The sequence below is a fragment of the Gavialis gangeticus genome, unplaced genomic scaffold (genome assembly GCF_001723915.1).
Source record: "Gavialis gangeticus isolate Ggan-Ray unplaced genomic scaffold, GavGan_comp1, whole genome shotgun sequence".
Lineage (NCBI taxonomy): Eukaryota > Metazoa > Chordata > Crocodylia > Gavialidae > Gavialis > Gavialis gangeticus.
In genome coordinates this window covers 37,134,495-37,147,960 of record NW_017729004.1, presented here as the reverse complement: position 1 = coordinate 37,147,960, position 13,466 = coordinate 37,134,495, and the positions used below count along the sequence as shown (strand labels likewise).

The 13,466-nt window shown below is 41.5% G+C and overlaps 1 protein-coding gene across 2 annotated transcripts in view; it reads right to left on the bottom strand.

Annotated features, from left to right (window-relative positions):
- Positions 1 to 10,218: 10,218 nt before the first annotated feature.
- Positions 10,219 to 13,466, bottom strand: part of ARMC4 (armadillo repeat containing 4) — a 247,586-nt gene continuing 244,338 nt past the window's right edge. For both annotated transcript variants that reach the window (XM_019508240.1, XM_019508241.1), the window contains one exon: positions 10,219 to 10,682. In XM_019508240.1, coding sequence (XP_019363785.1) covers positions 10,569 to 10,682 — 114 coding nt within the window. In that variant the 3' untranslated portion in view covers positions 10,219 to 10,568. The remainder of the gene's footprint in view (positions 10,683 to 13,466) is intronic.

The window sequence follows — 13,466 nt, the reverse complement described above, 5'->3', positions numbered from 1 at the left end:
CAATGATGACTCCAAGATCCTTTTCTGCCTCTGCACTGCATCTTAACCAGGCCTTCCTCAGATACCCCTGGCTGTCACTGCTGTTTGCTGCCCTCAGTGCTTTGCTTGAGGCGCTAGGCTTAGACATCTCAGGGGCCACCTACTTGCTTTCCTTCCTGTACTGGGTGGCAGATAGGAGTATCATCTGCCTGGTCAACTTCTTACTCAGCCAGGCTAACATGGCCACCCTCAAGTATCGAAGGAATCAGCTTGCTGGGGCCATCTCAGACAATGTCCTGTGGCTCTTCTAGTTTTTGGTACGGGCACACCTGTTACTGGAGTTCGAGCATGCGGTCCTCTAGCAGATGGTGCCCACCTTCCAGGCACATTGGGCATTCAGGGAGTGCTCTGCAGCGTTGAAGGTGGCTGTTTTGGCTGTTTGGTCTTTGCGCTGTGACACTGTCCCCCCAAACCCTCCCTCCACACACACACTCTTCCTGGGGCACCAGCAAGGTTCCTAGAGGATTGCTGTGGTAATGGTTGTTTTTGTTTTTGTTGTAGACTGTGAGGGAAGACCTTGAGGACTAGTCCCAGGCTTTGTCTTCTGTACCTGAGCCCCTGTGTTGGCCATCCCTTTGTTGTCTTGTTATCCCCTTTCCCCCTAATAAACGTCTACCAAAAGTAAAATTCTTTCTTTCTTCCCTCCCTGAGAAGGCATCAGTGAGAAGGTTGAGGTGCACCTGCAGCATTGGCACTGATGCTGCTCAGCCTTTCCTGTCATGGCTGGATCCTGGTCATCAACAATTTGGCATCTGCTAATCTGTGGCACGATTGTTCCATCCTGGACCCACCAATGATGCTGCCCAAGAGGCTCCAGAAGCTTCTCATTAACTTATTCTGTAATGGGCATCAGTGGCTCCAGCAGTCTAGCCTTTACTTGTCCATCAATGGAGGAGGTCAGGGCCTGTATGACTTGGCTAGCAGGGTAGTTGCCTTCCATTTGCAAACCCTTCAGCACCTGCTCTTTGCTGGTTAATATTTTCTCTGTCAATGGCTGGCAATTGCTTTCTTGTGTGGGGTGGGGACCTCAGTGTCAACTGAGAACATTTCCTTTTGGATCCTGATTACCTCAGCTGGAATGTCCTCCCATCAAGGCATATGTGATTTCCACAGCTGCGGCAGGAGCCCCCAGTCCATAACCTGGCCTTGCAGCAGGGGTCACTGAGCTGAGTTTGTCTGGCTCTCAGCAAAAGCCCTGGTCTAGGAGCTGGGCCTACACTCTGTTTGCTTTGCTTCACACCTCTCAGCTGAAGGGAAAGTTACCCTCTCCATGGATGCGCTTGCTGCTCTGAAGGACCAGCACTGCATACAATGAACTCTTCCCAGTGGAACCAAGCTAGGCAGGCCATCCCTATCTCTGCCTATTTCTCCAGCTGTGCACAGCAATGAGAGTGACAGGCCCAGTACCCTGTTGTCCCTGACAATACCCTCCAACTCTTCTGTTTCCTGGTCCAAGCACACATCTTATTTCAGTTTGAACACTTCAGCTAGCAACAAAATGTGAATCAGTTTGTGTCGCCAACAAGGGGACATTCTGCAAGGCGGAAGGTGATGGGCTATTCCTAAATGTATAACCTCATGAAGGACATTAGGGGTCTCAATCTCTGATGTGGGTATTTTGTTGCTGACAAGTGTTTCATGGTCACTCTTGGGGGGCACACACTTTTGCACTTTCACCTTTTGTTTTTAACATTTTTTACAATAAACATTTAAAAAGTCACAGCCTTTCTTCCTGCCTGCTTCTCTGCCACCACCTTTATTTCTTCAAATCTTATTCTCCAAATCTGTGTCCCTCAGTCCCCATTAACTGGAAACTTTGATAATGAATGAAAAACCCTGGATACTCTTTGTACATATTCTGGAAAGTCTCCTTACAGTAAAGCTGCGGTGGAGCCTAAGAAAATATGCAGTCCTCATCACATTAAAGGAAGCAGACCAGAATGCAGACCTATTGCCTCATTCCATGGCATCCAAACTAGCAGTGGTGTTTCATTTAAGCTCCAAACTGATCTTTGTGCCTTTCATCACAGGGACCAGGAGGCCCAAAAAGGCTGCTGATCGGAGAACACAAGCCAGTGACTTGACAGATAACTAGCTAACTGTACTAGTTTTAAATTACACATTTTACTAGTTCGTGGTAGGGGGAACAGCCATTTTGATTTCTCTTCAGGCTTTAAAGAAATGACCTATAGAACACATAGCCAAATACATAAAAATATTTGCTTATTCAAGACAAGGTATTTCAAAATTTAGTTACCACTGAATCAATTAACTTTTTCATCGCTAAGTCATTTCAGTTCCATATCATGTGTTTTTCATTTTGTCAGCATTTACAACTTTTAATTACTGTTTTTATTAAAGTCCAAAGCAGCGTGCAAATCCCTCTCCATCTAATCTGGGTTTCAGAACTTGCAGCACATGACAGAATGATTAGCTTATTGGAGCAGAATCCTGTCAAGGCTGCTTTCTTGACATTCTCAGAGTTTCTTTGAGAAATTCTTTGCATGTCACGGTAACAACAGAAGCAAAATTCTAATATAATAAAAGCCTTTGTCTGTCTGAACACTTTATTTGCACTCTGATTGGTTGTTGTGGCAGCGCACTTGCAGTGCCTGCCACTTCAAGGCCTGAATCAAGCAGCCAGCAGGTGCTTGATTGCAGCAGCCATTTTAAAACACTGGCTACCTATATAAACACAACAGTTTGCTGCTGGCAGCTAGGCAGGAACATCATCTGGTTGAGCTGCATGAGAAATCTAGCAAGTAGGAGCAGGAGGCTCTTGGTCCTGGGCATGACCTAAAACTGCACCCTGCTGGGGAAGGGTGGCCTGGTGGGGCTCCCAGTGGTGTGGGAGCCCCCAGGAAATGCCAGGCCAGTTACCTCCCCAGTGAAAGGTGAGGAGGGTTGCCTTAACCCCAGGCCCCATCTTTGGATGGGCTTTGGAGGCAGTGTGGTGGGCCAGGTATGGCAAGTGGAGTGCCACGTGAACTTATGGGGATGGTTGACCCCAGGCCCTGAGAGAGGGTGGTGCAGTGAGGCCCTAAGGAAGAGGGTGGAGTTGTGAAGGCCCTGAGGGGGCAGGGGTGTCAGTGGCTCTGCACAGAGCCGGGCTGAATGGGAGTAGGCCTGCAGGACTGTGCGTGAGGGGGGTTAAGTAGAGCTGAACTGGAAGTAAGCCTGAAGGGCAGCACAAGGGCCAGCCCCATGAATAGTTGATCATGAAGATGAGAGGACCCCAGGGTGGGGTGTGGTGCAGAGGCCCTAGAGTGGGTGCAGTAGGAACCCCAGGAGTGGGGAGTAGGCCAAGATATGTCTTCAGATGCCTGAGGCCATAGTTGGACCAGAGCCCAAGTAGGGGGCTCAGCCAGTGTGTGAGCAGCGAGTCCTGACCCTGGTAAGTCCTCCACTGCTAGGAGGTCGAGCGTGGGTCGAAAGTAAGACCTGTAGTTTGAGCACAATGACCTGCTGCTTCAGGGGTGGAGTGAGAGTCCCTGTGAGACCCTGAAGCACCAGTTGTGGTGTGGGGTGTGAGTATCTTGTGGATGCCATCTGTGAGGCATAGGCTGCAGTGCAGGGGAGGATTGGAGCCTGAGAGAGCATCCCCTGGCATTGGGTCATGCAATGGGCAGTCTCCTGCATTTTTCCACCAGCTTATGAGAACAGTAAAGCCATGTCAGGCGAGACTGAGCAGACTGCCCCAGAGACAGGTAAGCAGGCCAACATGAGACCTGGCCCTGAGTGTGCCCCCTGTCACAGTTGTCTTACCAGCCAAACACAATGCTGACTGAAACAATCAATCAGAGTGCTCCAAGAGCATTCTGGACAGGAGGTGGCAGTGGCAACGTGGTAGAGTGCTGCCATGATGGTGGGGATGGAGTGAGGGGGGTGAGGCCAGCAGTGCTGCCTCCCTGGAGGCAGCAGCAGCATGGGGTGTTGGCCGAGGGAACGGAGGGGCAACAGGGCAAACTTTCTCCCCCCTGCCTCCAAGCTCCTGGGAGGTGGCAGCAATGTGGAGTGGTGGGTGGAGGTGCTTCATCTCTGCCCCCGTCTTCATCCATCCCTCATTCCTGCCAGGCAATTGGCTAGTCCAATTTAAATGTCTTGGGGCTTCAAACCTATCTAGTTAGATCCTCATCTCTAGGGAAGGGGAAAAAGACTCATTGTACAACTTAGAGCTACTTGAAGACTGGTCTGGAACGCACTAAAGAGACCTTTCAGTATGTTGGAATTACCAAGCCTCTACTCTTCTGGCTATCTCTGATCTATGCTTAATGGGAAGTCAAAAGAAGGTCACATAAGTCTAGCTCCAAGAACTCCTCAGCCCTCAGGGATTCCCATGTAATACAGATCCATCCTAATTATGAAGAGGTTTGTGAGACTCGAGAAAAGCAAATCATCTTTGCTGGGTAACAGCATCAGGCATATACTATGTTATTTGATATCCAATGCAGAGCTTCCATATGTAGGTTTTATGAAGCCTTAGAGGGGAAGCAGATTTGTAACCATAATACAATTGACTCCAGTGATCATAAGAAAAGATCAAACCAATGAATCACACTGTACGCCATATAAATTTGATAAAACATGTAACTTGCCAATAAAAACAGCAGGAACAGGAGAGGAACTTGCCAGCCAAAAGGTGTCTGGCACAGACCTCAGAAACAAGATGAGAAAACTAACACAACTCAAGGCAATCCTGTCCATAAAAACCCTTAAAATGGAACAGAGAACACCACTCAACTGGTGGCCAGGAGATAAGGTTTTAATATAATCAGTGTAATACAAAACAGTACATTAGGTCTCACCTAATAAAAAGGAACAGATTCATAAAAATGAAGCGGTACTTTGCTAGTTTCAGCATCCTGTAAGGGACAGCAAAGCACTGAACTGTGTGGTACATTGCCTTATCCTATTCAAACTGTAATGTAACTAGAAGCCGTGTCTTGTTCTTTGTTAGACACTCCATATAATACAGCAGTCACTAAACATAATGGCTTCTTCTACTCTGTGGACTTCTGGGGCAAATCCTTTGCAAACTTAAGTCCACCAATTTGCATGGATTTACACCAACAGCAAAGTTGGTCCTTTAGAGGTAAATGTTGGGTCACTGAAACTCATAAGAATAGTTAGTTTTAAGTGAGGCTGAATCTCAGAATAGTGGTTCTCCCAGTGGCAAGGATTAAGAGGCTATGAAGAAGCAAACCACAGTTACAGCTGGGGGACAGTTCACTTATAAATTGGGAAATAAAGTCTGCAAGCAGACAGCCTGCATGGAAAATTGAATACCACCATTTGGAAAACTCATACCATGTTTTCATGTATTATCCTGCTGTCATTCACAAGGCAAAGATAATTTTAGTAGTATGTATTGTGCAAGGAGCAGCAGCCTAATTTATTACGAGATGAAATTCTTAGAATAACATTTTATAGTTCAACCTACTGGGAAGACTCATTGCTTTGACACCCAATGTCAGCAGCTCCTCTGACTCATCTTGGGAGGCATGAAACAAAAGAGGCATTTCATTTTCATAAGTGATCAGTTGGCCTATAGCAAGTTAACTATTTACATTTCAAGGTAGAGATTTGTAATCCTCAAACCCCAGCTTTCATTACATCAAATGACAGCAATTCTGGAGACATTAAAATACAAAAGCTTTTAATATAGTAGTTGAACCCATGTTCAGTTGAACCCAAATGAGCTGAACCCATGGCAAACATTTGATATGTCTTTATGAACTTGGGAGACAAAACTGTGTCACAACACTTGAACATCATATAAACACAAAGAAGAAATGAACATAAATCCTGCATCCAAATGTACAGATTGAATGTCCTGAGACAAATATATAATCAATAATGATTGTTCTTCACCAAACAATAAATCACAGAGTCATGAAGTGATCTGCACCAGTGGAGGAGCTGGCCACACATTCTTATTGCATTTGTGCTTAATGGATTTGCAATTGCCTCAGTACTCAGAGCATACTGAATATAAATAAACTGAAGGCTGGGAAAAGAGCTCAGAAGTTGCTGTTTAAGGACAGGCTTTGAAGACAGTAAAAAGCAAATCTGGGATGCAGAGACAGTGATGCAGACAACAGAGTGTGATGGTCCTCTTAACTTATCATCCTATTTTTGAAATTAAAATAACTCTCTTGTGTCTAATTGTTCGAGACTGAACCTCTGCTGGTCAATGTGCCAAACTTCAAAAGTCTGGATTCTTAAGTGGGTGAGTAGTAGAGAAGAAGAGGTCAGGGAGCTTCTTTGATAATTGAGGATCAGTTCTCTCTTGCTCTACAGCCCATGCAAAAGCCAAAGATTCACGGAACAGGGCCAGGAGCAGATGCACATGGCAGGTCATACAATGTTGGGGATGGGGCATAAAATTCCTCAGATCACAATCGCACCACTCTTGGGTTTGGGCTGGAGGCAACTCAACAATCAGACTGGAGGTAACTCTGTCTCAGACCCCAGGGCTGCCCTGTGCCCAATATTCAGCTGAATGAATCACATCATAACTGTAATGTCTGTCAGGGGCTTCAGATACCATCAGGATCAGAGAAAATGAAAGAAATACAGAATCAGCTCAGGGTACGAACAGATGTCTCGTTTGACCCAGGACTAGTTGTTCTGGAGTTTGACTCAGATCAAAACAGGAATGGCAGAGTCATTTATACACATTGCCCTTCCAATCTGCATTGCTGTTCCTTCACCAATACGTGGTCAGAGCACAAAACTTAACTGGCTTATTCCTGAAATGAACTGCAATAACTCTATAGACATGCGATAGGATGTCCTGTGAAAATGTGTTAGTATATTTAATCCAGCACACATCAAACAGACTTGAAGTGGGATGGTGAATGTGCATGTCTGTATGATCCTGAAACAAAAGGCTTTTACCCAGGATGAATTCAACATCTGTTTACAACCCAAGTGAAAGTTCCTTTTCAACAAACTGTTCTGTCCTGGTGCCTATTCAGCTTGGTGAAGGAAGTAGAAACCTTTGGAGTATATTTTCCTGTCCCACAGAGTACATCAGAATAGCCAGAAGTTGGGTTCTATTTATAGTTAAACCTGTTTAAAATAATGATATAGAATCCAGAAGTTTTATACAAGTGAAAGCTGTGTTTTTAGTGCAGCTATTTGACATAGCAGATCTTCACCAGTTTCAAAAGACTTTTTCTCCTTGTACAGAACTGAACAGCTGCAGGAATAGTAAAGGCAAAGGAAACACCTCAAATAATAAAGCTCTTCCTGAGATTAAACAACTGGGATTTATAACAATGACTTCATGTTTGTAAGAGTTCCTGGTTCAGTAATTATTGCAGGATTACATTTATCACAAAACTGTATGATGAAATTTAGTTCATTTTAGGTTTTAGTAAGACCTGTATTGATAAATCATATCAAGGACAATTTCAGGCAGAGAGAGTTCCCCCCCCCCCCCGCTTATACAGAAAGCATCCTTTGTTGTTATATACATTTCATAAACCCAAAAAACGATTCACATGAACAATCTCTTCCTCACCAAAATATTCATGAATAAAACATACTTGCATTTATCAAATATGTTTTCTTAGGAGCATGACATGAATGGTAAAGATTTCATTGTGATACCAGAACCAAGATATAGTTACATTTAATTAAAACTGCTCAGTGAGACCCTTGGTACAGAGATGGAAAATGTACTAGAATAGTATTCACATGGTCACTGGTCTCCATAACATTTGTGCTGCCATACAAATGCTTGCCTGCAAGAGCCAAAGACTGTCCCCTACTCAGAAGGCAATTAAGGCCCTGAATGATGCTAGGAAGGCAGAACATGGATGTGATGTGCAATGGACTCCACATCCCATATATGCCATTGACTACTATGTTTCCTCTGGATAACATGGTATATTCTTCATTATACAAATTCATAAATGAAAACCATCTACACAGAAGATGTGTCTAGATCCCAATGGGTGCATTTATACAAGATGTTCACTTCACAGTTGACTAATTAACTATGCAGTAAATGTCTCAACATTGACATGTGTACAGGCAGCCCTTGACTTACAATGTCTCGAGTTACAACGAACAGCACTTACAACGTTTATAAATCAACTTTTGACTGTTTCGACTTTCTGACATTGGTTTCGACTTTACAGCACTCGATCTGATGCAATGCCACACCAGTGAACAAGTTTGCTGTGCTGCCCGTTTCCCTGTGCCCTTCAACAAGTCCAGCAAAATCACCTCAAAGAAGTCCTTCCAAATCAATATGATTGCTATTTACAATATAAATACATTAATGTAGCTGTATTACTTGTCTATAATTGATCGAGTACAAAATACTGGGTTATTTTTGGTAAAAATAAGGTATTGGGCCTTGGTTCAGGAACCAAACCCTCATTTATAACATTGTTCCTATGGGAAAATTGGTTCTGAGTTACAACGTTGCAACTTAAGACGCAGTATTTGGGAACCAACTGTGTCGTAAGTCCGAGGACTGCCTGTACTCCTATCAGAGCACACAAAAGCCAAACTCTGCAACAGTGTAGTACCTGTGCAAGTACTACCCCACTGCAGGAGTGTTTTTGTGCACAGCAGCACTTATGTAGATGCTGACCTGGCTGGCTGGGGCATGAGGACGATTCAGGGCAGGGGCTTCCTGCCAGATACCTTGACACTGAAGCACCCTCATGACCCAGCTAGTCTCTTCGCAGCACACTGAGCCCAGTCAGAGCAGCCCCAGGCTGGCAGGCTGACCCCCCAGGACCACCTGTCAGCTGAGGTTGCTCTGACCTGGCTCATTGTGCTGCAGTCCAGGTACACATGTAAAACTGTGCAATTGGGAGCAATAAATTGCACAGCAACGAAGTCTACAGTTTTATTGCTGTGCACTAATAGCACGTATAGATGTGCCTAATCACTACTAGAGTCCAATGGCTACAGCAGCAAGAATAGAGCAGCTGCACAGACAGTTGACATCAAATTGTCAGGTAAAAGGATGAAAATGTCTGTTTCCACAAGAATCCCCATTGGGTTCGATATACTATCAACATTTAGGGCCTTTCTAGTTCTTGATTGTGTGGACGACAAGTTTGGTATTGCCTGCATTAGATATTATTAAGTAGAACGTTGTTAAAGGTCTCCCAGGATACAGCTCAGGAAAAGACTTAACCATATGCTTAAAGATGGGCACCTGCTTAAGCACTTCTTGGAAGAGACATGGACTAAGGGTATGCCTAAGTACTTTCCTGAAACAGAGCTCTGCTTACTAAACTCAAACAGGCTTTCAAATCCTATGAGAAGCTAAAAATGCAAAAAATTATTTAAAATACAGTTGTTTCTTTTAAATAATAAATGGATAACAACAGCATTTTCCTAGTTAAATAAAGGTAATGATCTTGTAGGTCTGTTTCTAATTTTAAATATATAAATTTACATACAGCTCTCTTAGAAGTCAACTCTGTTAGTAGCTATAATTTTAAATAACTTATTACTTTGTTTTTTATTTAAAGTGTACATAATTTCTTGTTTAGAAGCAGCAGTTTCTATAATATTTAATTATTTTCCCCTGTGAATTTTGATAAGCACTGTACATACTTCAATATAGAAAAAACCCAAGGGTTAATTTAATGTCTGAGGTAGATTTCTACAGTTCTGTCATCTATAGTAATAACATTTAACATTAAAAGATGTTGATTTTTGAAAGTAAATTCAATAATTCTGAATTCAGTTTTCTATACAATTACTACATAACTTAAAATAACTATATAACACAATTACAGCAACACAATGTTGTTCCAAGTTGTAAACATTAGAGAATCCCAACAAGATTATATTTATGATGTGTAAAAATAAAAATTAACTATGCACATCTGTATTGTTCTTAATCTACATCTGGTGAATTTTAATCAAAGTTTTTATGCATCTCTAGTAAAGTATATACTATCTTGTCTGATGTTGGTGATAGGGGAAATTTGAATAATTTTTGAATGATGTCTACAACTGCAGCTGTTTGCAGTACTTATATAATACCAGATGTGAAAGTGGTGCATCTGCATTCAGCACTCTCCTGTGGATTGAAAGTGATCAAAAGACAAAACCCATAATGACAGGATGATTAGGCAAAGGTTTAGCAGAAAGGGAATTGTTCAAGACATTCATGAATTACTGCACAGCCACACACAGTGAGGAAGAAATGTATTTATTATAATTCTATCAAAAGCAGAAAACATATTTGTCTTAAATGAAATTTGAGTTATATTATTAACCATGAATAATAATTTTCATATGTTTTAGATGGTATTTTTAAAGTAATAAATGTCTGAAGACTCTGAAAAACATACAGTGCAATGAATACAGTATCAAGATAAAAAACCACCCTATTTGAATAGGTATTTTAATTAAATGTAGATTTCTTTAAAAATATCCTAAATTAAATGTTTCCCAAACTTGAATGTTAGATACTTGTCCAGAGAGTCACATATCGAAATGTAGTGTAGGGTAAAGCATGGGAGTCAGAAAAAGCTGTTGAGACTTTAACCATATTTTGCTTTTTCAGTTGCCAAAGCCAATCTGCGGATGTTGGCTATGCAACCAGCTGCAGCTTCCTGTAGGATTTCATCTGTAGAGCCCACCATACCTAGTAGGAGCTAGAAAAGGGAAGTCCAAAGGTGAAAGAAAAAGAAAAAAAATCAGAACATTATTAAATAATTTAAAAACCATAAGCACACACACAAGCACTTGCATTAGCATATTCTTATACACATAAAATAAGGCAGAAATCTTTAGAAGTTTATATGCCAATTTTAAGAAACAATACAAGTCGTGGTAGCTTGCTTTACATAGGAGGAGACTTGAACTTTTTTTTGTTACACTGATGTTTTTTCGTATTTCATTTTATGTTGTTATTCATTTTATTTCAACCTGCTGGATTCTCTCTTGGTTATTTTTTTTATCTGTAAAAACATCAGTGTTGCTGATTAAAATGGCTACATTCTCTTTGCTAATATATAGCAAAATCCTTGAACATATTCATAATTTTTGATGAATATAGCCAGGTGCTCTTTTTTGGCACCAATTGTGAAACTGGATCCATGCAAACAAATTGGTGCCCAACACAGACTCCACTAACATCAGTGGGGTTTAATATTGTACTCACATAATGAGAATCAGGGACTTATAACTCTTGAAACACAATAAATATTTTAGGGGCAGATTCTGGCCTTTACCCAAGTAGAGGAGAACCTTACCCTGTGAAGAGGCCAGTTTTTCCAAGTGGTAATGGTCTTGGAGTAAGGCACTACTTAACATATGAGGGTGACCTCATGGAACCGTTAAAGAAAAAGCATTGTCACACAGCAGACAATTGATTGTGTTGTTGTTGATCATTGATGCAACTGCATGTGTCACAAACTGGAAAACAGGAGGCTCTTGCTTCACTCACAGCAGCTCTGTGCAGTCTTCAGATTTCTGAACATCTGCCAAGCTTAATGTGAGTTCAGGTATTTTGAAGCTCAGACAGCTCTAATTAAAACCCATATTTTCAGCCTGCAATACTTAGGATTCTGCATTCACCCAAACAATGTCGAGTGAAACCACAAAGAAATCTGTTATCACTCAACCCTAGTGCATATTTTTCATACAACTAAAATATTACATAAAATTATGAACTGCTAAATATAAAAGCATAAATTGAATGCAGACATGAAATTCATATGCTACCTTTCTCTAACCTTCCAACAGTTGTGAGGCATGGGTCACAGCTGCACACATATGGCATTTGCTTATAGAGATCAAAGCATTTTATATTTGAGGAAGTATTTGTGTTAGCTTAATGTACAAAATAAGCATCTTGCCAGTCACCTTTCACTCCTTGACCCTATATGCAACTTGTAAAAAATTGCCCATAGCGTGTTTGAATTATGTCAAAAGAAGCCTTATCTAAATGAAGCAGCACTGGCAACAGATTCTCCTAGTAATATTTTCATGCAACTGCTATCAACTGTAATGGGAGTTTCTAAGATGGGAACATTTCAGAAAGGAAGTTTATTTGTTTTGTAGTTATAAATAGAGAGGACAATAGTACGAGAAAGCTTTGCATCTGTGGCCCACATACTTATTTTTATTTGAGTCCATATTTTGGGCCTGATGCTGCTGCAAATAAAATTAATTGCAGTTTTGACACAGATTTCACAGTAAGCAAGATCAGACTCTGTACTGGGATGTGATGTTTAAACTGTATTCCATAGTACAACAACCAGAAAGCATACCACAGAAGACTATTTACCTCCACAGTTTCATGAAAATGGTGCTTGTAAACAACTTCCTTAATAATTTCAATTGGTCACCTGCTAAGTGTTTCTGTGGTAAGTCATAATTTGGATTAATTTTAATTGTCAAAAAAACCCCCACTGGATGTGTCACACATTTTTTGTGAACCTTAGAGAGAGAAAAGAGGGTATATGCATCTCATGTGCCTGATTAAAAACCAAAAATATGCATGTACATGCCGTACACGGTGGTTTTGGTAAACCCGTAAGTTTCAAATTTTGGAACAAGGAAACCATATGCCTTATGCAATTACTATATGCATGTTCACAGACCTAGTGCAAGGCCTTTTTCAATTAATGTATGATAGAGCCCAACTTCACATAATAATTCCAGCATGCAAAAAGGGTTTGGTTCATGTGACCATGCTGCAGCCTCATGCTAGAACCTGTTTTTTTGGAGCTATATTATTTAGAAACACAGCAAAAAAGTGTCTCTGCCTTGTCTACATACAGTTCTTTTTCCTGTAAATAACTTATTTGTTTTTGAGTAAATGAGTCTTTTGAGAAGGTGTACCTTTTGTTGTGTGTATATTACTAACTTAATAATAAACCATAACAATGTGAACAAGTTTTATAAATTTATTCAATACATCCAAAAATATTGGCCTTCTGTTGAAAACAATGGATTTTGTTTTATTTTACTTCAGTAAAGCAAAGATCATTTACTCCCCGGTTTCCAAATGATCAACCAACGGTGACATATTGGAGAACCTGTACACAACCTCTATACAGAAGGCTACACTCTTGGTAGCTTAATAGTGTGACTAGATAGAAATAATCCTACAAACACACGTCACTATAATAATGATCTCTGGATGCAGGACATGAACTAGTAGAACCTCAGGCCCTATGCGTTGCTCACTAGGGCTGTGCGAAGCTTCGGGTGGTGATTTGGTTCAGAGGACATTCAGCCCGATTCAGTGGCCGAATCTCCAAATCCAGATTGAATCAGGGGACCAATTTAAAGGTCTGAATCGATTCAAAGCTCTCTGATACTTTGGCAAAGATTCGGAGAGCTTTGATGATTCGGGCAGTCCCCAGTGGCTGCAGCAGGGAGCCGCAGCCACTCCAAGCTGGTAAGTACTAGGAGTGGGGAAGGGGGGG